This window comes from Caretta caretta, chromosome 14 (genome assembly GCF_965140235.1).
Source record: "Caretta caretta isolate rCarCar2 chromosome 14, rCarCar1.hap1, whole genome shotgun sequence".
In the NCBI taxonomy this organism is placed as follows: Eukaryota; Metazoa; Chordata; order Testudines; family Cheloniidae; genus Caretta; species Caretta caretta.
Window position 1 is genome coordinate 44574192 of NC_134219.1, and position 25710 is coordinate 44599901.

At 47.8% G+C, this 25710-nt stretch overlaps 1 protein-coding gene across 1 annotated transcript; it reads left to right on the forward strand.

The window, feature by feature from the left end:
• The first annotated feature begins 475 nt into the window (after nucleotides 1–475).
• LOC125621615 (uncharacterized) lies at nucleotides 476–24413 on the forward strand. The gene is made up of 4 exons (XM_048818729.2): nucleotides 476–611; nucleotides 9014–9140; nucleotides 12541–13081; nucleotides 20562–24413. The coding sequence occupies exon 4, from the start codon at nucleotides 21340–21342 to the stop codon at nucleotides 22030–22032; it is 693 nt and encodes a 230-aa protein (XP_048674686.2). The 5' UTR covers nucleotides 476–611; nucleotides 9014–9140; nucleotides 12541–13081; nucleotides 20562–21339; the 3' UTR covers nucleotides 22033–24413.
• The last annotated feature ends 1297 nt before the right edge of the window (nucleotides 24414–25710 follow it).

Below are 25710 nucleotides of genomic sequence, written 5' to 3' on the forward strand. Positions count from 1 at the left end.
CCCCTTTTTTAAATAAATGCATTTGGCAGATATAAGGACCTGTCTGTAGCTGGGTGGTGGGGATTCCCTGGGACTGCCAGTTCTCAATGCACGTGTTTCCCATTGCATGGCAGCCACCCACCCTGTGTGGGGCAGATGGCAGAGGAGGGGAAGGGGGTCTGCTTTCCCTACCCATGGGCAGCCTCTCCCAGAATTCACTTCCTGATGCAGGGGACACCTTTCTCAGGGGCACTGATTTTACGGGTGCTTTGTTTTGCAGACTTCTGGAGTGAGAGGACAGAGAGAGAAGTATTAGGGCAGGGTTGTGTGTGTCATGGGGGGGGGGGGGGGGGTGGAGTGTAGGGAGGGGGCGAGTCATTAGCTGGCCTATCCGCAGAGTTCTGGTTCTCGTTCAGACGGGGGAAGGCGGCACCGATCTGTGTCTGCTTCTCTTCCTGGGTCAGATCCTCCATTGTGAGCCGGGAGCCGGGACTGAGCAGCTGCTGCCCCCCCCCCCCACCCAGCGGGGTCTGTGCTGGGGAGAGACCGGCATTAACCCCACCCTGTGCCCAGCCTGGGTGGGGACTTTCTCTGGTGTGGAGGCAGCCCCTGACACCAGCCGGAGACTCCAGGTGATGAGAGAGAGAAGTGGGGTGGGGAAGGGGGTGCTGGGGGGGGGGCAGGAAAGTGACTCTGCACAAACAGGATCTGAGTTTGTTCGTAGCAATCAGGAGCATCAGTTTGGAAAAAAATCGGGGGGGGGGGGCAAAGTCCTGTCAGCTGATGGAGCATTATATGTGACTAAGTATCAGAGGGGTAGCCGTGTTAGTCTGTAGCCACAAAAACAAATCTGTTAGTCTTTAAGGCGCCACCGGACTCCTCGTTGTACATGTGATTGCCGTAGGACCTCGGAGTTACGAACTGGCCCGTCAACCGCACGCCTCATTTGGAAGCGGAAATACGCCATCAAGGAGCAGCAGAGCCAAACATAAAAAGCGAATCCACGACAGTCCTGTGTTTAAACTTAAACTACTAAAAAAAAAAAGGGGGGGGGGAGGAAAGTTTTTTAAATAAAAGCTCTGACAAGGTAAGGAAACTGTTTCTGGGCTTGGTTCGTTTAAATGAAGATGGTGAAAAGCAGCGTTTTCCTTCTCCCCACTAAAGTTTCATCGCTGTATTAAGTCAATGTTCGGTTGTAAACTTTTTGAAAGAGCCACCAGCGTTACGAACATTTCAGAGTTACGAACAACCTCCGTTCCTGAAGTGTTCGTAACTCTGAGGTTCTGGTGTATACTACGTAGTGCAAAGTCGGGATGGGGGGAGGCGGATGATATTAAGCTCCTGACAGCAATGAGTGGCTCCTGTCATTCTGCCTAGCATCTGCTCCAGGGTCCCAACTCAGGAGCAGAAATGGGTATGGGACCATGAACAGGTCCCAGTCTGTCTCTTTGTGCCTCGGAGGATGGGTTGTTAGGGAGGGGATGGATGAAACGTAAGAGGTGTAGAGAAAAAGGAGTGAGTGGAGAAAGGGTGACAAAGGAGGACTTGTGGCACCTTAGAGACTAACCAATTTATTTGAGCATAAGCTTTCGTGAGCTACAGCTCACTTCATCGGTGACAAAGGAGTTTCGCTGGAGGTTGTTATTTCTTTTAAAAATCTAACTCCTTTAGTGCCTTTGCGATATTCCCCATAATTTCCTGGGAGATGTGGAATACTCCTAGATTGATGGAGTTTAAGGGCAGAAAGGACTGCCAGATCATCCCGTTAGACCTCTTGTCTCTCACAGGCCACTGAACCCCACCCAGCCACCTCCACGCCAAACCAGAATTAGACCACAGTATTACAGTCCTCAGGAGACCAAGCTATGGGCCGAGAACAGGAGGGCCCTGCAGTGGCAATGAATTGTCTATCAGAGGGGTAGCTGTGTTAGTCTGTATCCACAAAAACAACGAGGAGTCTGGTGGTACCTTAAAGACTAACAGATTTATTTGGAAGAACTGGGTTTTTACCCACGAAAGCTTATGCCCAAATAAATCTGTTAGTCTTTAAGGTGCCACCAGACTCCTCGTTGTTTTAGTGAATTGACTTGAGATATATCCAGATGAACCCTGCAGGCGACTCGCTCCCTGCCCTGCACAGGAAGGTTTAAAAAAAAACAAAAATGAAGATGCCTGCCAACCTGACTTGGGGGGAAATTCCTTCCTGACCCTGACCCTGGAGCATGTGAGCAAGCACCTGAGAAAGAGAATTCTCAGTACCATCTCTGAGGACTGTCCCATCCCGCCCAGTGTCCCATCTCCAATTCTCTGATGCTTCAGAGTGGTGGCTCTCAACCTTTTCAGGCTACTGTACCACTTTCAGGAGGCTGATTTGTCTTGCGTTCCTCCAGGTTTCACCTCACTTAAAAACGACTTGCTCACAAAATCAGACATAAAAATACAAAAGTGTCACAGCTACTAGTACGGAAAAATTGCGTCCTTTCTACCATATAATGATAAAATAAATCGATGGGAACATAAATCTTGTACTTTTCAGTGTATAGTCTATACAGCAGTATAAACAAGTCATTGTCTTTATGAAATTTTAGTTTGTACTGACTTCGGTAGTGCTTTTTATGTAGCCCATTGTAAAACTAGGCAAATAGCTAGATGAGTTGATGTACCCACTGGAAAACCTCTGCGTACCCCCAGGAGTACACATACCCCTGGTTGAGAACCATTGCTTCAAAAGAAGGAGAGGGAAAAGAAAAGAACACCCCCCAAAAATCCTAAAATAAGTAGGGGGGTAATTCCTTCCTGGCCCCTGCAGGTGACTGGCCCTGAAGCATGAGATTTTACAAATTTAAGACATGAATGGAAAGGGATTCTACAGAGGCCAAAAATTTCTTCAATCTTAACGTGCTCTCAGGGACATGTTTGTTACATCAGAGATGTAAGGTTTTAAAGGACTGAATGAGGCAAGATCCTGTGTTATTGAACAGTGCAATGTGTGATCCTGTCATTAGAGATTATTTCATAAGGCACTCGCACAAAGGGGCAGAATTAACACTGCCCGTGCTCCCTTGATTCTGACCCTGCCTAACTCTGAGTGCTGGACTTTGCAACCTTAATAACGTTCTTTTAATGTGGATTTTGTAGGTAACATTAATATAAATCCCCTCCAGTTTTGCTGTTTGTTATAATTATCCAATGTAGCAATATACTGTAATCCTCTCTGATTTTGCCCCTTTTCCTCCCAATATCAGTTGTTGTTGTTCCACCCCTCAGATTTTTTCCCTTTTGTCACAAGATTTTGGTATAAAATCCCCTCAGACTTTGATCCATTTCTCTTTATGGATTATTAATATATTAGCTGCATAAATGTTATTTGTTTCTCTAAATAGTTACTATTAATATATAACCCCATAGATAATGCCTTTCTTCCAGTCTAGTTAGCCAATTTATGTAAATCTTTTCAGATTTTCCTCATTTTCTTTCTCAGTTATATACTGATACAAAAATCTCTTTAAAAGTTACTGAGTTTGCTCTCTAATTATTGTCTAATGGAGGGGATCTAGAGGGGAGAATGCAGCTGGATTAGTATTGGCCTCCTGCCTCCTGTTACAGAGCAGGTGGGGATTGTTGGGATGCACTCCAAGACCTTTTCCGTTTGGCTTATCCAGAACACATTGTCCAGTTCCTCCAGTTCTCTGGGATCGAAAACACTCCGTTTGACTCTGGATTTCCTGACGCAGGTTCCTTTGTTTGGCCTACAGCGACAAGCGTAGGGGGTGGGTATAGGGCATGCCACACATCCAAAGTTTACGTGGTCAGCCTCTTCCTTTATAGACATTTAAACCTTACATTGCATTTGCTATACATTACACTGCACATTTTTTGATTGGCTTGGTTACTTTGCAGGAGCCAATCCCTGTACAGCATGCTCTGTCCATGTGGTGTCCGGGTGCAACCTGATCTTTACCTTCCAGGTTTATCTTTCCATAGTCTCTCTCATCAAGATGTTGCTAGCACAGACATCCTGACTCCCAGCATAGTGTTTGTCAAGCCCCTATTTACAACTTAACCTTCCATTCACTGTCCCAATTACGCCCACTAAGAAATGAGGGTAGTTACTTGTGTCAAGCCAGGCCTACAGAATAGAAATGAGGAGCCTCTGGGACCCCTAGAAAAGGAGGGGATTCTCTACGTACCTGGGATTGTCCTAAGGGGCTGTTGTATTAATTTACATGGAAAATATGGGTTAAAAGTGCTAACGTAACCCCGTTACTGTCTAACCTGAAATTGTGTTAAACATAATCCGGGGTCTGAAATACAGAGTCCTCCGCTTGTTTAGTACCTTGGCAAACACACCATTAAAAATCATTTTATCCTTTTGTACAGTAGAACCTCAGAGTTACAAACACCTTGGAAACAGAGGTTGTTCGTCACTCTGAAGTGTTTGTAACTCTGAACAAAACGTGGTGTGGTTTTTTTCAAGTTTACAACTGAACATTGACTTAATACAGTTTCGAAACTTTACTGTACTGAAGAAAAATGCTGCTGTGCCTTTATTTTTTTTAGTAGTTTACATTTAACACAACACTGTACTGTATTTGCTTTTTTTTTTTTCGGTCTCTGCTGCTGCTTGATTGCGTACTTTCGGTTCCAACTGAGGTGTGCGGTTGACTGGTCACTTTGTAACTCTGGTGTTCATACCTCTGAGGTTCTACTGTAAAAGATAAAAGAAGGAAAAAAGTTAAAGCATTTGAAATGTTTAAAGTATTAATTAAGGCGTTCATTTTAACAAGATTCCTTGTTCCCTTTCCCTTTAGTTGGGGACAGTTTTTAGAAGGAAAAATCCCCTGGTTTGATAGTTTCTTAGATAGTATCAAAGATGGTAATAATTGGTCTTATGGGTAAAAGAGAAGAAGTTAGTTGTTACTACTGCTGTTAAAATCCAATCCCGTTTAATCTCAGTGGCTGTTTGGAGCTGGTAGGGGTGACAATGTCATCGGGATCCCTCTTTCTGGTATGGGCTGGTCAGGACACGTCTCAGCAGGGCCGGATCTGGGGGCAGATGGCCGCCTGGGGTGCTGGGTTTGGGGGACACCAGGCTTGGGTGTGCTGTTTTTCTTGTTAGCGACAAAAGGGAAAATAGAATGTTTGAAGTAACATGTTTCAGGTATTCCGTATGTGGATTCATTTTTCACTAACCACCTAGAATGTTCTGGACCTTTGTAGAATCTTGTGGAACCTTCCAGACGTTCTGAGAATTTTCCTGCAGCCTCCTAGAATGTTGTCAGCTGGGCCCTTGCCGGTAGATAAGGGGGCGGGGCATCGCTAGTCAGTCTGTAAGATATAAGAACGAACTGAAGTGAGAGCCCAGCTGCGATATTGTGTACCTTGTTTTATTGTGTCATTGTGAATGTGTACTTGTGTTTTAAGACTTGAAGAGTGTGAAATGGGCTACAAGTGCAATAAAGTTTAACAATTGGGGAGTGGAGGGCACCAAAGACACTCCTCGCTTGGGGTGCAATTTGGTCTAGGGCTGGCCCTGGTCTCAGGATTAGGACAAAGAAGGTCTAGAGTCCCAAGAGATGGTGAGGGTGGCAACCATGATGGTGAAGCATTGCCCCAGTAGCCTCTATCTGTTCTTCCATCTTTTCTTCTCAAAGCCTCTTTCTTTAAGGACCCAAAAAGGGAGTGATGGGTGGACACATCCCTTTATTATTTTTCCACCAATGAGGCCTAATATATGTCCATTTAGTTAATTAATTTCTGATTCCACGTCTTCTGTTTTCACCAAGCAGGATTTCAACACGGTCCTTGAGTTATATCAGGAGGCCTTTTTTGGAGACTAATTCACTCTGTCTCCCTTTCGTACCTTTTTGCCATCACCATTTGTTATTATAGGTCATTATATTCTATGAACTTTCACATGCTTTTTACAGTTGAGATCCCAGTTAGCATAAATCTGTGGGCCCAATTATCATAACAACCCACCTCACGTATTGCCCTTTTCTCTCTTTAATTGTAAAATAATCATATAAAAATCTCTCACCTTTTGACCTTTTTCGCTCTTGAATGATCAGATACTCTATAAAATCCCTGCAAATTGGACCCCTTTTTCTTCGTCTAGTTATCAAATGATTGTATACAATTCCCTTAGATTTTCTCCTTTGTCTCCCCTTTATTGAATATTAATATCAGATCCTCTCCATTTTTGCCATTTCCCCCCCTGTAGTTCTCAAATATTGATATAAGCCCTTTCTCAGATTTGAGCGGGTTTCCCCACCCTTTTTTGACTGTACCAGCTTCGTGTTTTGGAGGGAAATTATTTCTCTGATTCACTCCCCAGAAGGGATGTGGGAGACAGGGTCTAATTATCTAGAATGGATTTAATACCCCTTTTATGTTTTGCTCCTTTTCTCTCATTATCTGATATTAATTAATTAATTATCTGATGAGGTTCAACAAGGACAAGTGCAGAGTCCTGCACTTAGAACGGAAGAATCCAATGCACCACTACAGACTAGGGACCGAATGGCTAGGCAGCAGTTCTGCAGAGAAGGACCTACCAGCAGGACAGTGGGGTGGGAGGAGGTATTGTTTCATATTCTCTGTGTGTATATAAAGTCTGCTGCAGTTTCCACGGTATACATCTGATGAAGTGAGCTGTAGCTCACGAAAGCTCATGCTCAAATAAATTGGTTAGTCTCTAAGGTGCCACAAGTACTCCTTTTCTTTTTGCGAATACAGACTAACACGGCTGTTCCTCTGAAACCTAGGGGTGACAGTGAATGAGAAGCTGGATATGAGTCAACAGTGTGCCCTTGTTGCCAAAAAGGCCAGTGGCATTTTGGGGTATATAAGTAGGGCAATGGCAGCAGATCGTTCCCCTCTATTCGACATTGGAGAGGCCTCATCTGGAGTACTGTGTCTAGTTTTGGGCCCCACACTACAAGAAGGATGTGGAGAAATTGGAGAGAGTCCAGCGAAGGGCAACAAAAATGATTAGGGGTCTGGAACACATGACTTATGAGGAGAGGCTGAGGGAACTGGGATTGTTTAGACTACGGAAGAGAAGAATGAGGGGGGATTTGATAGCTGCTTTTACCTACCTGAAAGGTGGATCCAAAGAGGATGGATCTAGACTATTCTCAGTGATAGCAGATGACAGGACAAGGAGTAATAGTCTCAAGTTGCAGTGGGGGAGATTTAGGTTGGATATTAGGAAAAACTTTTTCACTAGGAGGGTGGTGAAATACTGGAATGTGTTACCTAGGGAGGTGGTGGGATCCCCTTCCTTAGAAGTTTTTAGGGTCAGGCTTGACAAAGCCCTGGCTGGGATGATTTAGTTGGGATTGGTCCTGCTCTGGGCAGGGGGTTGGACTAGATGGCCTCCAGAGGTCCCTTCCAACTCTGTTATTCTATGATTCTAATTTAAAACACTATATCCTCAGACATTCTCAACTTCATCTTGATGGCATATTGATCTAAAACCACTGCTTTCTACCCCTTTCTCCTTAATTCGTCTACTCTCCTATCAAATCTCCCCACACTCTGCCTTTTGCCCTCTATTTCTTGATTATTGGTGTAAAAATCTCCTCACAACTTGGATTTTTCGCACCTCTTTTTTGTCTGAGTTTGCCACTTGTGCGTGTCCCCCCCCACCCCCCAATCTCTGCTCCCCATGTGTCTGAGAGTCCCAGAGATGCTGCTGTCACTGGCAACACACACCAGTTAGCACTCGTGGGAGCTGATCTGGTTATGAGAGCAGGAAGAGCAGGCCACAGTGAAGGGGATACTAACAGGATCTCCCCCCAGCCAGAGGGGAAAGGAGACAGAAAGGGACAGAGAGACTGAGCAGGGCAGCAGGAGCAGTAAATGAGGAGAGAGGTTCCCAGCTCCTAGGCCGGCCCAGATTTATTCCCTGCATCATCCCTGGGCAGATTGATTTTCTGGGAGCAAGGCAAGGAGCAGAGGGAGGAAAAGCCAGTTTCTGTCTCTGCCCCATACCCGCACTGCTGGGCGGACGCACTGCCCCAGCGGGACATTGTCTAGGGGAATCCTCCAAAGCAGCGCCTTTGATTTTGCTCTTTTCTAGCATTTGGCTCAGAGTCTCTGTTACTGGGAGCTGCTAAAAATGTCATGGTGGGTTTAGTCTTGGTGAGAGGGGCCAGGTCTGCGCTGGAATAAAGTGGTCCAGCATTCTCCCCGTCTGCCAGAGTCTAGAGCCTCTGTCTGCAGGGAAAGAACCGAGAGGGAAGTGGGTGTGAAATGGACGCAAGCCCCTTTGGAAATATCCCCAGTTGCCCTGCTCATCCTGACAGGCTGCAGAATCATGTCCGCGTTTTGCTCGAGGTTGTCCCATCCTCCCAGGGGATGGGGAAGGAAAATGACTGGCTGAAGCTGGGATTTTCAGGAAGCTGCTGGGGTGCGGGGGGAAGAGTCTAGAGGGGCAGAGGCAGGAAATACACAGAGGGAGAAAGTGTGGGGGGGTTATAGGATGGGCTAAACTGCTGGGATGTGTTCAATCTGGGGCCTGATTTTTGGAGCAAGCCCATGGGGAAGGTAAATTCCCCCATTTGTGGAACAGGGAACAGCCCCACCGGACAAGGCTGGGAAAACAGACCAGACTCCCAGTGCTGGAGTCTGAACCCACCAGGCAGAGGCTGCTCTGAAATACAAAGGGGGCACCCAGCAGTGAGGCCCAGGGGAGAGGCCCTGTCCCCTCACACCCAGCTGCTGGGAATGGGGTTGGGATTCCTGTCCCTGGACCCTGCTCGAGGGCTCTGCCCTCCCATACCAGCCTCTGGCTAGTAGGCGTGTGATAAACGGGAAAGCCCCTGCCCTCCTCCATTGGCTGGGAGGGACAAGGAGCTCTCTCTTTCTCTCCACCCTGAAGCCTCCTGGCTGCTCTGTGCAGGGTGGGGTTGAGATTCTGCTCCTCCGTGACCTCCCAGAGCTTCCATTTTATCAGCCTTCTCGCACGTGACTAGTGGGATTGTGGCTGGGGCAGCAGGTGCTGAGTGGGGGACTCTTGTTGTTTCAGGGGCCGGTGACCTTCGAGGAGGTGGCTATTTATTTCACCCAGGGGCAGGGGGCTCTGCTGGACCCCGCTCAGAGAGCCCTCTACAGGGACGTCATGCAGGGGAACTACGAGACGGTGACCTCACTGGGTAAGGGATTACTTTTTCCCTTGGTTATTGGAAACTGCCACATCTCTGATGTGCCCTGTTGGGCATCTGCTCAGGTTCTTCCCTGCTTGCTTCAATTTTGCGGGAGTGGGCTCCGTCTTCCTTAGCTCCAGTGGGAGACAGAGTTGAGACTCCAAACCTGAGTTCGGGGAGACAGAAACATATTGGAGATGTGGATTCATCCCCATAGCTTTCAAGGGGGCAACAGCAGTGTATTGTCCTGTCTGTGTTACCTCTCACTCACACAGCCATATCACAATCTCATAACTTTATAAACACTAATGGTACACATATTTGGACAGAACAGTGGGTTTCAGAAGATCATGACCTTTCATATCTTACATGGCATGCTCTGTATGAAATATCACAATTACATGATTTTGGTGCTTATGGGGGATACAGGTTGCTATTTTGAGGTACAGTGCCTCACAGGGCAAAGAACCTCTGGAGCTGTAGGAAAAGAGGTGGGGAGGCAAAATTGATGGGCGGGGACTGAACTGATGTGGGAGATGGGGGAGAATGCATGCAGGGGTTGGAGGGGGCGGAGGGGACAGGCAGATGTGGCATCATTTTCATTTTGGTTGAAAATGATGGACCACACCCACCCTTTCTCAGACCACTTTCAGTGCTGGTCTCTCAGATTCCTAGATATGGCAGTTCAATATCCTTGATCTTCCTGGGCTGGAGGAAATGTCTGTTCCAGGTGTCCCTCAAGCTCCCAGGTACGCAGCACCTCAGGCGTTTGCCCTGGAACCTGGAAGGTTTTCCCTTCTGGAGCATGAATGTTCAGGAGAACTCATGGACTTCCTGCTCAAATCTAGAAGCTTCCCACAAACCTGGGCTTTTCTAGGGATTCAGATAACAGGATCTTCATGGTGCTCTTGACAGGACAAGAATCCTATTTTGTCTCACAACCAGGGAGATCTAGGATCTCTTTCTAGACAGGTTCTTGGTTGGGTCTGAGTGCTAGCTTAGGTAATTTCCTTTCCGAAACAGCACAATGCTTCATTCAGGTAATTTTGCCATGTGACTACCTGGTCTTCAGTATATTCTCTTACCTGTCTCTGGGAAGAGATGTGGTGGTGTTTGTCTGAAATGGCATTTGGACAAAGAGTTCTGCGCTCTTTCTCTCTTAGTTTTTCGTTGTATCTTGGGGGAATAAGAGAAAAAAACAAGCCCTCTATTATGTTTTTCCTGTTGGTTCAATTTTCTTGATCTTTTAAGTTTCCCTCTTGTTTGTGGAGATTGGTTTTAGTATTGGCTACTTCTTTGCTGTAATGGATCATTGACCACCAGGTACCTAAGAAGGAGAAAGGTAAAAATTATCCACCCGTCCATTGTTTCCCCTTCTCTGAAGTGGGCTCTGGTGCTCCATGAGACCCGACACAAATTTTACATTAAATTCTAGTTGAAGGGGAAATGTCTCAATCCTTCTTTATTTCCCCCATGGAACCCTCCGACAGAGAGATGGAGAAAACTTAGGATTCCCACCTTTTGGGACCTTGCTTTGCTGAAAACCTTCATTTCCATTTTTGTGTAACAAATGAATAAGTAGATGAAGTATCCTGCCTGGAGATGGCTAATCTTCTGTAAAATTTATTCATCAAAACGTTACTCCTGGGGGAATTCTGTGCCAAAAAATTTAAAATTCTGCACACATTATTTTATAATTCTGCAAAATTCTGCATATTTTATTTGTCAAAATAACACAATATAATTATGCCAGTTTCAATTATTTTGGTAATTTATTTCAAAATGTCTCTCGGCAAGTATGTCTGTAACAATAAAGACAAAAAGAAAAAAAAAGATTCTGGTAATTGTTTCTGACACGTAGATTCCCTACTAAGCATACAGTAACTTCTCGCTTAGTGTTGTAGTTATGTTCTTCGAAAATGTGACTTTAAGCGAAATGATGTAAAGCGAATCCAATTTCCCCATAAGAACGAATGTAAATGGCGGGGGTTAGGTTCCAGGGATTTTTTTTTTCACCAGACAAAAGACATTATATACATATACAGTATAAGTTTTAAACAAGTTCTCATCAGAGGATTGTCTGGGGACCTGCTCATGTGTTCCCTGAGCTTTTCCTAAAGCAACCATGTTGATATCAGGTGTGATATTTCCCAGGGAATTCCTTGCTGTTAAATGATGAACTAGCACTTGGCTGCGCCCTGAAGGGTTAATACATTGTTAATGTAGCCTCACACTACAAGGCAGCACCGAGGGAGGCAGGAGGGAGGAGACACAATAGATGCAGAGCAGCGGCTGGAACCACTCCTTGGGGAAACTGAATGTGACGATGAACCCACGCTATCCCTCTGGACCGCACCACTCCCTTCTCCAGACGCTGCATGCACGGCTGCACAGGTGCCAACTTTCCAAAGTACTGGGGGCGGGGGGGGGGGGGTGCTCAACCCCCAGCTCTGCCTCCGATCCGCCCCCACTCCACCCCCTCCCCCGAGCGCATCATCGCTCCTCCCTCCTTTTGCCCCCAGAGCCACCTGAATGCTGTAAAACAGCTGATTGCTGTGGGCAGGAAGCGCAGGGAGGGAGGAGGGAGTTGCTGATCTGTGGGGCGGGAGGCATTGTTGGGGTAGAGGGGAGCTGATAGAAGGGCTGCCAGCCCATCCTGGTTCCAAGCCCCCATGGTCAAAAAACTTTATAAGGAAACATCACGCAACTTTAAATGAGTATGTTCTCTAATAGGTCAGGGACAAAACAATGTTAACCGGAACGACATTAAGTGAGGAGTTATTGTATTAATACAGAACTTTTTTCCCCCACAGAAAATACATTCTGCCCCCGATGTTCTGCAGTTCCGCCTTTTGCCCACCAGAGATCGCTGTAGCGCCAGAACAGCCGGCTGCATTCATGCTGGTTGCCTTTCTGGCACCACAGCAGCCTCTGGTGGGCGAAAGGCTAAACTGCAGCAGTTCTTGGGCAGAAAAGTATTTTTCCGGGGCAGGGCGGGGGGGAATCTACAGGAGCTATGAATTCTGCACATCCGCAGATGCTCAGAATTCCCACAGGAGTAGAACTTATAGCTCGTCTTCTCAACTTGGGCATTTGTCTTGAGCGTTAGAAAGACAAAATGTTCACAGAACACCTCCATCTTCTGGCACGACATTGTGATGCTAGACAAGTTTATTTTATTTTATCTCCATGCTCCTAAAATGAAGAGGAGTAGCCCAGTTGTAATGGATCACTGAGCACCAGGGGCTCACTTCAGAGAAGGAAAACTTGCAGACAGGTAAGTAACTTTTATCTTTCTCAAAACCCCAACAGTTCTTGTGTTTTCTTTCTTCTCTTTGCTGTTCCCCGTTCTTTCCCTTTGGCCCTAGCACTGGGACTGACTCTAGTCTGAATTCTCTCTGTATCCTAGCAGGTGAAGAGATGCTGAATGAGAATGAAGAGGAGAATCTCCAGTAGGGAACCCCTAAGCAAGTGGAGCTGCATGGGACGTTATTGGGAAGATCTAAATGGAACGTTTCCTGAAGCGTTGACCACGGAAAATCTTGTGAGAGTCATTGCAGGTCAGAGAGACAGCAGAGAAACCAACTGTGGAAGGAAGTAATTAAATCCCTTATTTGTGGGAAAAGGTGCAACGATCTCAAGGAAACCACAGCCCAGCAGAGAATCCACACACAAGAGAAAAAAAACACATGCACAACGCACGGCAAAAACGTCAGTTTGCCATTGCACTTTATTAGACACCAGAAAACCTACACAAGAGAGAAACTCTATAAATGCATTGAGTGTGGAAAAAGATTTAATGACAACTGGCACCTTATTGGACATCAAAGAATTCACACAGGAGAGACCCTATAACGCATTGACTGGGAGTTAGTTTAGTGACAGAAGCACGCTTTATTACGCATCAGAGAACCCCCACACAGGAGAGAGAGCCTACAAATGAATTTACGGTGAGAAACATTTTTTCAGCACTCACATCTTATTTCACATCACAGAATCCACACAGGAGAGAAACCATATAAATGCCAGGTCTGTGGGATAAATTTCAATCGGAGGTCAAACCTAGTTTGATATCAGAGAGTCCATACAGGAGAGAAGCCCTATAAATACCTTGACTGTGGGAAAAATTTTATTGACAACTCCCAACTTATTACACATCAAAGTGCCCACATGGGTGAGAGACCCTATAAATGCTTTGACTGTGGGAAACGGTTCCTTCAGAGTGCACATCTTATTGCGCATCAGCGAACCCATACGGGAGAAATGCCCTATAAATGCCCCGACTGTGGGAAAAGCTTCAATCGAAGTTCAAACCTGGAGAGACACCAGATAGTCCACATACGAGAAAAACCACATAAATGCCTCGACTCTGGGGAAAAGTTTAGTGATAAGTCACAACTTACTACACATCACAGAAGCCACTCAGAAGCGAAACCCTACGTATGCAAGGACTGTGGGAACAGTTTCATTCAGAGCTCAGATCTAATTGTGCATCAGAGAGTTCATACGGGAGAAACACCCTATAAATGTCCCGACTGTGGGAAAAACTTCAGTCGAAGTTCCAACCTCACTAGACATCAGAGAACCCACACAGGGGAAAAAACCCATAAATGCCTGGACTGTGGGAAAAGTTTCATTCAGAGCTCAGATGTTATTGTTCATCAGAGAAGCCATACAGGAGAAACACCCTTTAAATGCTCTGACTGTGGGAGATACTTCAGTCGGAGTTCCAACCTTGCTAGACATCGGAGAATCCACACGGGGGAAAGACCCCATACGTGCCTAGACTGTGGGAATAGTTTCATTCAGAGCTCAGATCTTCTTGTGCATCAGAAAATCCACATGAGAGGAAAAACACCATAAAAGCCTCCACTTGTGAGCAAAAGTTTAGTAAAAGTCACATCTCACCACACACTGGAGAACCCATGTTGGAGAAAGCCCTTATGAATCCCTGGACTGTGGGAAAAATTTCCGTCAGAGTTAAGTCCACATTTCACATTAACCACATGGCAGAGCGACTGTATACATACTCTGAATGTGTGAAATGTTTCATTCACAGCTCACATTTTTGTATATATCAGCTAGTCCATGCAGGAGAGAGACCCTATAAATCAGTGGCTCTCGACCTTTCGAGACGACTGTACCCTTTTCCGGAGGCTGATTTGTCTTGCCTACTCCCAAGTTTCACCTCACTTAAAAATGACTTGCTTACAAAATCAGACATCAAAATACAAAAGGGTCACAACCACTAGTACTGAAAGATGGCTTCCTTTCTCATTTTTACCCTATAATTATAAAACATCTACTGTAGATTGAGAGACACTGATACAGATGCATAGGCGACTAGTAACTACTGAGGGTGGGGGCACAATGGCAGCTCCCCCCTTGCCGCCACCACCACCACAGTCAACCCCCTCTTGACCACAGGGCCCCTCCGACCACAGCACCCTGGGCGGTCACCCATGTCACCCACCCTTAAGGGCGGCCCTCCTAGGGCCAGCATTATGGAAAATGGCACTCCAGGGGAACTGGTATTTTGGTGTTCTGGCCCCCGCTGCCTCCCCCAACCCCTCCACCATCACCCCTGGCCTCTGATGCTTCCTCCAGCCCTCCCGTACTCTCTGGCTTCTGCTACCTCCCTCCAACCTTCCCATCACCCCGGCTCCCGCTGCCTCCCCCGGACCCCTACCCATCCCCTCCAGTCCCTGCTTCCTCCTCCAGCCCATCCCCCATCCCCCCAGCCCCTGCTGTCTCCACTGTCCTCCCGCCCACCACTCCTGGCCCCTGATGCCTCCCCTACCCCCCCCCAGCCCTCGCTGCCTCCCCCGCCCCATCCCCCTCTTCCGGCCCACCACCCATCGCCCTGGCCCTTGCTGCCTCCCCTGTCCTCCCACCCATCCCCCCCTGGCCTTTGATGCCTCCTCTACCCATCCTGGCCCTCACTGCCTCCCCCAGCCCTCCACCCATCCCCCCGATCCCTGCTTTCTCCTCCGTCCCGCCACCCATCCCCCCATTGCCCTGGCCTCCCGCTGCCTCCCCTGGTCTCCCAGGTTCCTATTGCCTCCCCCTGGCCCCCACCCATCACCCCCGGCCCCCGCTGCCTCCCTATCCCACCCCCAGCTCACCTGGGCCCCATTGACCCCTAGAGCGCCCTCTGCGCACCCCAGGCAGGCTACCAGAGCAGGTAACGGTGGCTGCTGGCATGGAAGGGACAGATTCAGCCGCCTTCCCCACGCCCCCAGTGCTGCCAGCCTGGTCTCGCTTCCCTGCTCTGGGCGCCACCCAGGCACGTCCCTCTCAGCCTACCGCCCACCCTGGCATAAATCTGGGGGGGGCATGTGACCCAGCATGACCCCCCCCCCAACACGTCAGCTATGGGCATAACATATACAGCAGTGTCAACAAGTCATTATCTGTATGAAACTTTAGTGTGTCCTGACTTGACTAGTGCTTCTCATGTAGCCTGTTGTGAAACTAGGCAACTCTCTGGATGAGTTCACATACCCCCTTGAAGACCTCTGCGGTCCCCCAGCGAACCACGCCAGTAAATGCCTTGATGGCAGGAAAAGTTTCAATCACAGCTCACACTCTATTAAAGACCACACTGGAGAGAGAATTTGAGTGACAGGGAAGCTTCAACGGGGCTCTGACCATGTCAAGTGTGAACAAATGAACACAGAGAAGAGACCTCTTAGATCTTCTTAGCAGGGAGTATGGAGCTAACACCACCTGGGACAGTGTAGGCTCCTCCTGCACGCTGGAAGGACAGTCTCCCCGTGCCTTGATTAGGGCGGGCCATGGTAAAAAAATCCCCAAACCATCCATATCCTAATTCCGAAATCAGGGGCATTTGACTACCTAGCATCCAACTGCCTGTCTCAGGGCACAGCGTCTTTCTCGAATTCTCTTCCCTTTTCTGCCAGCGGTAGAAGGGAATTCTGTTGCTGGAGCCATAAGCAGCAATGTGCTGGGCTGAAACACACCTTGCTGAGCAGGGCCCTGGGATGGGAGCTTTTCATTTCTGTCTTTGGAATAATTAAAGTAGACTTCAGTTTCTTAACCGTCCAGAATCTTTTGTCTAGTATAATGACTAACAAATGGCCTTTGGTGGACTCGGAGGCTGACTAGGAAGCCTCTTTCAGGTGTTAATTCCCCAACCCTGAGCGCTGCAGATTCCAGAGCTTTTCAGACCCTTCCAGGGGTCTGTGATGGAAAAACCCTTGTGTACAGGGGAAATCTTTTTCTGGCCGGCATTTCTGTTCACCTGTCTCTTGCAGAGGCAGACAGTCACTCTGCTGCATGTTTTTTTAAAAGCCGGTAGAGCAGTCGTGGAGAGAAACAGTGACCAGTTTTGCAAAATGCTCTGACGTGGGCTGATGTACAGTGCTGTGTCAAAGCTAGGTATTATTCATTGCCCCAAAATCAAGCGTGAGGTGCACAGTAAGTGGGGAGTCACGCGAGCATTACAAACCCACACAATGTGTTGTTAAAGTTACACACACCATCCAGGCCGGGTAGGCTGAGGGAATGCAGGGAGGTCACCCAAAGTATCTTAGATGTGCCTCGTCATACGCTCTCGGACTTCCCCTAGAGTCGAAACTCACTGTGCGCCTCTTGCTGAGCCCAGTTTAAATCGGGCGAGGTCCCACCGGAGTCACTTGGGCCCCATTCCCCTCACTCAACCGTGTGTAAATCTGGAGTGACCCCCCTTGGCGTCACATGGGGTTGATTCTCATCTGCCCCAGTGTAAATCAGGAGTAACTTTGGTGTCACGTAGGCTGATTGCCCTCTCTCTCAGCCTGGTACAAATCCAGAGTCAACCCATGGCAGTGCCTGGAACGGTCTACAGCAGTGTGAAGCACTTGTAGGGAGAATCAGATGCTGACTTCTGAACATAAGAACCGCCATACTAGGTCAGATCAAACGTCCATCTAGCCCAGTTTCCTGTCCTCTGACAGTGGCCAATGGCAGGTGCCCCAAAGGTAATGAACAGAACAGGTAATGATCAAGTGATCCATCCTCTGTCACCCAATCCCAGCTTCTGGCAAACAAGAGGCTAGGGACACCATCCCTGCCCTTTCTGCTGCTGCTTGTCTAACCCATGCCCACTCAGTAGGGCACTTTGTCCCCCCTTTATTGGTGGCTGGGCCATATAGAGAGGCTGATGAGCACTGGATAATAGCCTTAAGGTACATCGACACTGGCAAAAGAGAAACTCCGGCAGCAAGTGTCAGCCCAGGTTCACTGATTTGGGATCACGCTACAGGGCTGAAAATACCGGTATATATGTTCCTGCTCAGGCTGGTCTGAGACTCACCCCTCTTACAGCGGGAATGTCTACACTGCTATTTTCGGCCCCGTAGTCTGAGTCAGTAGACCTGGGCTCAGAGACTCACTGCCATGGGGTTTTCTTTGCAGTGTAGATAGATCCTGTGGGGGTACGTTTACACGGCAGTGTAAGTCTTGGCTCATGTTCGTGCCCAACCCCCCGCTCGCCTTCCGTCTAGACACAAATTTGTCTGACTCAGGCCGGTAAGCCCTCGGGACCTGGGCCCAAGGACCTGAAAAGGGTGTGTGTGGGGGGGTGTTTGAGTCCAAGTCCTGTTGGAACTTGAGGTTCACACTGCATCATTTTGCAGCGTGGACTTAGCTGGGGCCCAGGTCTTCAGAGTCATGCTCGGAGAGTCCACCCGTGCTCTCCCACCATCCCCTGGGCTGCTTGGTGTTTGGCCCTGGTGTGGGGTGTCCCCTTCCCCCCACCGTGTACCCGGTCTCCACTGAGCTGGGGGGGGGCCAGGGGGAGCGTGTGTGTGCTGGAGCCTCCGGGTGCGGAGGGGGTGCTGCTGTGTTCAGGCTCTTGAATGGTCTGCTTAAAGAGACAGAGCCCTGACACACTCACTCCGGCACACTCAGATTCCTCCCAACATACACACACACGCATGCGCCCTCTGTCACACACACACTCCCTCCTACATGCACAAACACACATGCGTACTGTTGCACACACACACACTGTCACACACACTCACTCTCTCTCCCACACACATACTCACACACACTCTCAATCCCTCATACATACACTCCCTCTCTCTCACACACACTCTCTGACACACAAACACACACACACACACTCTCTCAGACACTCCTCCAACACACACATACTCTCCCTCACACAGTCCCCCCAGCACACACTCTCTCACACACACACATTATTATTGTTACTTCTTGGTACTTCCTGTCAGAATGTGCACGGCACATATATTCTCTGTAATTTTATCCTTTCAAAGTTCGTTAAGGATCACAGTGCTGTTCTTTTAGTTTTTTGACTGGTTTGTGCATTTCATAATTTTATTTCTTTCTTTCGCTTCAGATTAATTCTTTGAGTGGTGAGTTCTAAAATGCCTAACCTGGAGTAATTCTCATTAGTACTTTTATCACCATATTGTGCTTTGTCTCATATTCTCTTGCTCCTGGTAAAGGATACCCTTTGCTCAGACTCCCAGGTACACAGCACTTCAGCCGTTTGCCCTGGAACCTGGGAGGTTTTCCCTTCTGGAGCATGAATGTTCAGGAGAACTCATGGACTTCCTGCTCAAATCTAGAAATTGCCCACAAAACTGGGCTTTTTTAGCGATTCAGATAATTGGATCTTCATGGTGCTCTTGACAGGACAAGAATCCTATTTTGTCTCACAACCAGGGAGATATAGGATCTCTTTCTAGACAGGTTCTTGATTGGGTCAGAGTATTAGCTTAGGTCATTTCCTTTGCAGAACAGCACAAATGCTTCATTCAGGTAATTTTGCTATATATCCCTGGTCTTCAATGTATTCTCTTTCCTGACACTGGGAAGAGATGTGGTGGTGTTTGTCTGAAATGCATTTGGACAAAGAGTTCTGCGCTCTCTCTCTTGGTTTTTCATCATATCTTGGGGAAAGGAAGAAAAGAAAAAGAAACCCTCAAATAAGAGCTGTTTTTCCTGTTGGCTCAATTTTATTCACGTTTTAAGTTTCCCTCTTCTTCGTGGAGATTGGTTTTAGTATTGGCTGCTTTCCTGCTGTAACGGATCATAGATCACCAGGTACCTAAGAAGAAGGAAGGTAAAAATTATCTACCCATCCATTGTTCTCCCTTCTCTGAAGTGGGCTCCAGTGCTCAATGGGAGATGCCACATACATTTTGCATTAAATTCCAGTTGAAGGGGATATATCTCTGTGACGATGCTGCCCGTGGGAGCCAGCTGAGGTCACTCAATTAGGGTGAACTGCAAACAGAACGGGGCAAACAAACCCCAAATGCTGGTGGATATTCCAATATTTAGATTTACCAAGCACAAACCAGCTTCTCTATTACCTCACTGCTTACTCAGAAGTCCAAACAACGCAGTTCCCTTAAAGTACGCAGCCTCAGGCCCCCATCCAGACACACATGTCAAACATATGATGATAAATTCTGAAAATCTTATTTCATCATAATCTTATTTCATCATATAAAAGAAAAGGTTCTCCTGACCCCAAAGGACCAAGCCCGAGACCCGGGTCAAATAATAACTTAGATCTTACCCCAAATACATGCTTACAGTCAATTCTGATTAACTAAACTAAAATTTATTAAAAAAGAAAAGAGAGAGCGTGTTGGTTAGAAGATCAATATACATACAGACTTGTGTTCAATTCTTGAGGTTCAGATACATAGCAGACATGAGTTTGTAGTGACCAAAAGTCCTTTTAGAAATAGTCCAGAGGATACAGTCCAATGTCCATGTTCAGGGTGACTCCACTCAATAACTGGGGATCTCAATCCTTATGGCTTAAGGTTTCCCCCTCTTGAAACCCAAAGCAGATCTGTCACCTTTCAATGAGATATTATATTACACTCATAACGTCACAATCTCAAACCTTCTTTATTTGCCCTATGAAGCCCTCCAACAGAGAGATGGAGAAAACTTAGGATTCCCACCCATTGGGAATCTTGCTTTCCTGTAAACCTTCATTTCCATTTTTTGTATACCAAATGAATAAGTAGGAAAAGTGTTCTGCCTGGAGATGGCTAACCTTCTGTGAAGTTTATTCATCAGAACTTATAGCTTGTCTTGTCTTCTCAACTTGGGCAGTTGTCTTGAGAGCTAGAGAGGCAAAATGGTCACAGAACACCTCCATCTTCTGGCACAACATTGGGATCCTAGAAAAATTTATTTTATTTGATCTCCATGTTCCTAACAGAGTGGAGTGGAGTAACCCAGTTGTAATGGGTCACTGAGAACCAGGGGCTCACTTCAGAGAAGGAAAACTTACAGATGGGTAACTAAACTTTCTCTTTCTCAAAACCCCAACAGTTCTTGTGTTTTCTTTCTCCTCTTTGCTATTCCCCTTTGTTTCCTTTGACTCTAGCACTGGGACTGACTCTAGTCTGAATTCTCTCTATATCCTAGCAGGTGAAGAGATGCTGAGTGAGAATGAAGAGGAGAATCTCCAGTAGGAAACCCCTAAGCAAGTGGAGCTGCATGGGACATTATTAGGAAGATCTAAATGGAATGTTTCCTGGAGCGTTGATCAGGGAAAATCACGTAAGAATCATTGCAGGTCAGAGAGACAGCAGAGAAACCAATTGTGGAAGGAAGTAATTAAATCCCTTATTTGTGAGAAGAGGTGCAACGATCTCAAGGAAACCACAGCCCAGCAGAGAATCCACACAAAAGAGAAAAAAAACACGCACAACACGCAGCAAAAGCTTCAGTTCAGTATGGAAAAAGATTTAGTGACAACTCGCACCTTATGGGACATCAAAGAATTCACACAGGAGAGACCCTATAAACGCATTGACTCTGGGAGTTAGTTTAGTGGCAGAAGCAAACCTTATTATGCATCAGAGAACCCACACACAGGAGAGAAGCCCTACAAATGACTTTACTGTGAGACACTTTTTTTCAGAGCTCACATCTTATTTCACATCACCGAATCCACACAGGAGATAAACCATATAGGCTTGTGGGAAAAATTTCAATCGGAGGTCAAACCTAGTTTGATATCAGAGAGTCCAATACAGGAGAGACTCACTATTAATGCACTGAGTGTGGAAACGAATTTAGTGATAAGTAATGCCTTATGGGACATCAGAGAACCCACATAGGAGATAAACCCTATAAATACCTTGATAGTGGGAAAAGCTATAATGACAACTAACAACTTATTACACATCAAAGCGCACACATGAGTGAGAGTCCCTATAAATGCCTTGACTGTGGGAAAAAATTCCTTCAAAGTTACAATCTTCTCGTGCACCAGCGAATCCATACAGGAGAAACGCCCTATAAATGCCCTGACTGCGGGAAAGGCTTCAATCGAAGTGCAAACCTTATGAGACACCAGAGAATCCATATAGGAGAAAAAGTGCATACCAGCCTCAACTCTGGGGAAAAAGTTAGTGATAAGTCACAACTTACTACACATCACAGAAGCCATTCAGAAGCGAAACCCTACGTATGCAAGGACTGTGGGAACAGTTTCATTCAGAGCTCAGATCTAATTGTGCATCAGAGAGTTCATACAGGAGAAACACCCTATAAATGCCCCGACTGTGGGAAAAACTTCACTCGAAGTTCAACGCTTACTAGACATCAGAGAACCCACAGGGGGGAAAAAACCCATAAATGCCTGGACTGTGGGAAAAGTTTCATTCAGAGCTCAGATCTAATCGTGCATCAGAGAAGCCATACAGGAGAAACACCCTATAAATGCCTCGACTGTGGGAAAAACTTCACTCGGAGGTCTAACCTTACTAGACATCAGAGAATCCACACAGGCGAAAAACCCCATACGTGCCTGGAGTGTGGAAAAAGTTTCATTCAGAGTTCAGATCTTATTGTGCATCAGAGAATCCACAAGAGAGGGAAAAAAACATAAAAGCCTCCCCTTGTGAGCAAGGTTTAGTAACAAGTCACATCTTACCACACACTGGAGAACCCATGTTGGAGAAAGCCCTTATGAATCCCTGGACTATGGGAAAAGTTTCTGTCAGAGTTCAGTTCATATTTCACATTAAAGGATCCACATGGCAGAGCGACTGTATACATACTCCGAATGTGGGAAATGTTTCATTCACAGCTTTGTATACATCAGCTAGTCCATGCAGGAGAGAGACCCTATAAATCAGTGGTTCTTAACCTTTTCAGACAACTATACCCCTTTCAGGAGCCTGATTTGTCTTGCATACCCCAAGTTTCACCTCACTTAAAAACAACTTGCTTACAAAATCGAACATAAAAGCACATCCTCTCCCAACCCCCCCGCCCCCCGCTTCCATCTATACACAAATTTGCCTGACTCAGGCCAGTAAGCCCTTGAGACCCATGCCCTAGGACCCAAAAAGTGGGGTGGGTGGCTCTGAGCCCAAGTCCAGTTGGAACTCATGGTTCACACTGCATCATTTTGCAGTGAGGACTTAACTGCGGCTCAGGTCTTCAGACTCGTGTTCTGAGAGTCCACTATTGCTATCCCACAATCCCATGGGCCTCTTGGCGTTTGACCCTGCTATTGTGTTCTGACCCCTGAGCTGCAAACAGAGAGATCCGTCTTCTGCGTTAGCTATGGCCACCGGTAAGAAGAAGGCCTTAGCCCAGTACGCTGGTCATGGGATCACCTCAGATTCTGATCAATCTGCGGTGTGAGGCGAGCCAGACATTTGACGTCAGTCAGAACACCGGAAATGACCCAGTGTACCAGAAAATAATGGGCAACCTGGCAGAGTTGGGGATTAAACAGACCCATGACCAGCGCAGGGAGCCAGGGCCCGCTTTAGGGGTGGGTGGGCGGGCTGGGCACTGTGCTTAAGGGGGGCGCCGTGCTGGTCCCACCCACCTGACCTGCCGGCAGCAAGCGGGCTTAGAGGCAGCCAGGTAGGCGCAGCTGCGCAAGGAGAGGGCAGACAGACGGATCTGCAGCGGGGGGCATTTGGCCCCAGCCTGGTAACTCCTCCGACGCGGGGCTGCCCCATCTCCCCCTCTGCCCTGCTCCACTAGGTCTGCAGCCACCACTGCTCCTGCCACCCCCACTCCCACCCCCATGGAGCCACCCCAGCCAAGCTCGGGATCTGGAGCCTGCCTCCTGTCTGAGTGGGGGTGGGGCTGGGGGGCTCTGATCTCAGGGGGTCCCCCTCCCCACACCTGCGTACCCAGGCTCTGCTGAGCTGGGGTCACGGGGGAGCATGTATCTGCTAGTGACCCTGGGTGCATGCTCTGCTTAAACAGACCGAGCGTTGACACACTCACTCCGGCACACTCACACTTCCCCAATACACACTCACACACTGTCTCACAGACACAGTCTCTCAGACACTCCCCCAGCACACACGCTCTCTCTCACTCCCCCAACACTCTCGCACACACACACAAACACGCATATTAGTGTTGTTATGGTTGGTACTTCAAGGCACATATATTCTTTGTCATTTTAGTCTTTCCAAGTTCGTTAAGGGTCACAGTGCTGTTATTTTAGTTTTTCAACTGGTCTGCGCATTTCATCATTTTATTTCTCTCTTATGCTTACATTTAATTCTTTGAGTAGTGAGTTCTAAAATGCCTAACTTGTCCTGGCTGGAGTAATTATTGTTATTACTTTTATTACCGTAGTGTGCGTTGTCCGTCATTATTTAAAGTGGTCCAATCAAATAATAGTATCCTCCTCGAATGTAAATTTAACTTGTAGTCACCTTAGCAATGCCAGTTCAAAAAAAATTAGCTACACACATAACTGTAGACACTGTGCAGATGCAGGTCACTTATTTTCAAATGGTATTTTTAGTTATACCCGTAAAATAACTTCGAATTAGTAGGACAATAAATGCGGTTCCAAGTCTGATACCGAATAGCCATGATGGGGTCAAATGTTCGTGAGTCACGTACGTGATTGTGATTGGTAAACATAAACGCCAAAATAATTAGAAAAATAAATTCCTGTTCTTAATAAAGGAGAAATAAAAACCTTACTCGCATATGTTAAAATTAAGTAAATAAGTGTTTAGTGGAGTATATAACAATTGACTAAAATAGAGTAGATAATGGCCGTAACACAGTGTGTCTGTTAGAGAAAGTAAGCAGATTTTAAGCAGATTTCATTTATTTTTATTTCTCTCTCCTAAAGATAGTCTGCAAAGTATCACACATGTGTTTCTGATCCCTGTGTTAAAGCTCCAGAACTGATCCCTCAAGGTTTGGGATTGGGAATATCTTGCTGTATTGTCTCCTGGTTTTTCTAAACTTCCATATAAACTTAAAATGTGGCTTTAAGTGGTGTCTGTATACATTTTATTTTCTTTCTTTATCTAGGACTTAGATACAGTGCTCCTGTCAGCTAATGCCTAAGTTATTATCTGCAAAAAATCTAGTTTTCTGGTTAAAGTTGCACCCCCCACCAAAGTCTGAAACGGCACCCCGGGGGGAGCCAGGCGTGGCCAGAGAGCTGCAAGATGGCCATGGGCTCCAGCAACATGCAGCCCCCGTATGCCAGCACAGAACCCGCCTTGAGCTGCAGGTTGGGCACTAGGCACAAGAAGCCACAGCAGCAGGGCAGAAGTAAGGGTGGCTATACACCATGCCACGTTTACTTCTGGGCTGCTCCCAGGTGCCCGCTTCCTCCGGGCCCCAGGGGTGCTCAACCCCTCCCCCGGTCTGCCCCAGGCCCCACCCCCACCCACCCAGTTTCCCCAAGCCCTCACCACGCCTCTGTCCACCCAGTCCCCCCCCCCACCCCGAGCGCGCCCCGTCCCCGCTCCTCCCCCTCCCCCCAGGGCCTGCTGCCCGCCACGGAACAGCTGATTGCGGGAGGCCCTGGGAGGGAGGGGGAGGAGTTGATCGGCGGGGCCGCCGGCGGGCGGGAGGCGCTGGGGGGAGGGAGGGAGGTGGCTGTCCAGAGTCGGTGCCTATGGCACTGTTGCTGGCGGCAGTGTGGCCTTCAGAGCTGGGCGCCCGACCAGCACTGGCCACCCAGCCAGTGCTTAATTTGGGCTGGGGGTGAGCCCCGGCACCTCTTTCGATACAAACTAGGCACGGCGGGGGAGGCAGCGGGGCCTGGAGTTCACGGAGGGGTGGGGTGGGGACCTGGGGGGGCCTGTGACAGTGGGGGTGAAGGGGGGGGAGCTGTGGGTGCCAAGGAAGATCGGAGGGGGGAAACCCACCGGGGTCTGGTGCCCGCGGGAGCCAGGGCACCAAATTACAAGTTTGCCCAGGGCACCATTTTCCCTCAGGCCGGCCCCGCAGGGAGCAGGGTAAACAGCTCCAGAGCCAATCCTGGAAAGCCAGGGATGAGAACCGCACCTTTGGGAATTCTCCATCCCCCTGCTGCTTTTTCCAGGCACGGCACTGAGCCCTGAGCCCCCCCAGCCTGTTCAGCCGGGATGGCCACCTTCTTACCTCCGAATTTAGGATAACATCGGTGGGGAGCCAGCAGCCGCCGGAGGAGGTTAGTGCGGCCACTCCCGTGCTCGCACCAGGACTGCCAGAAGCTCCCTAGAAGTGGGGGAGCCACTGGTGCACGAACCGGGGCCCCGCCACCCACTCCGCCCCTTCCCTGAGGCTCCACCCCCAC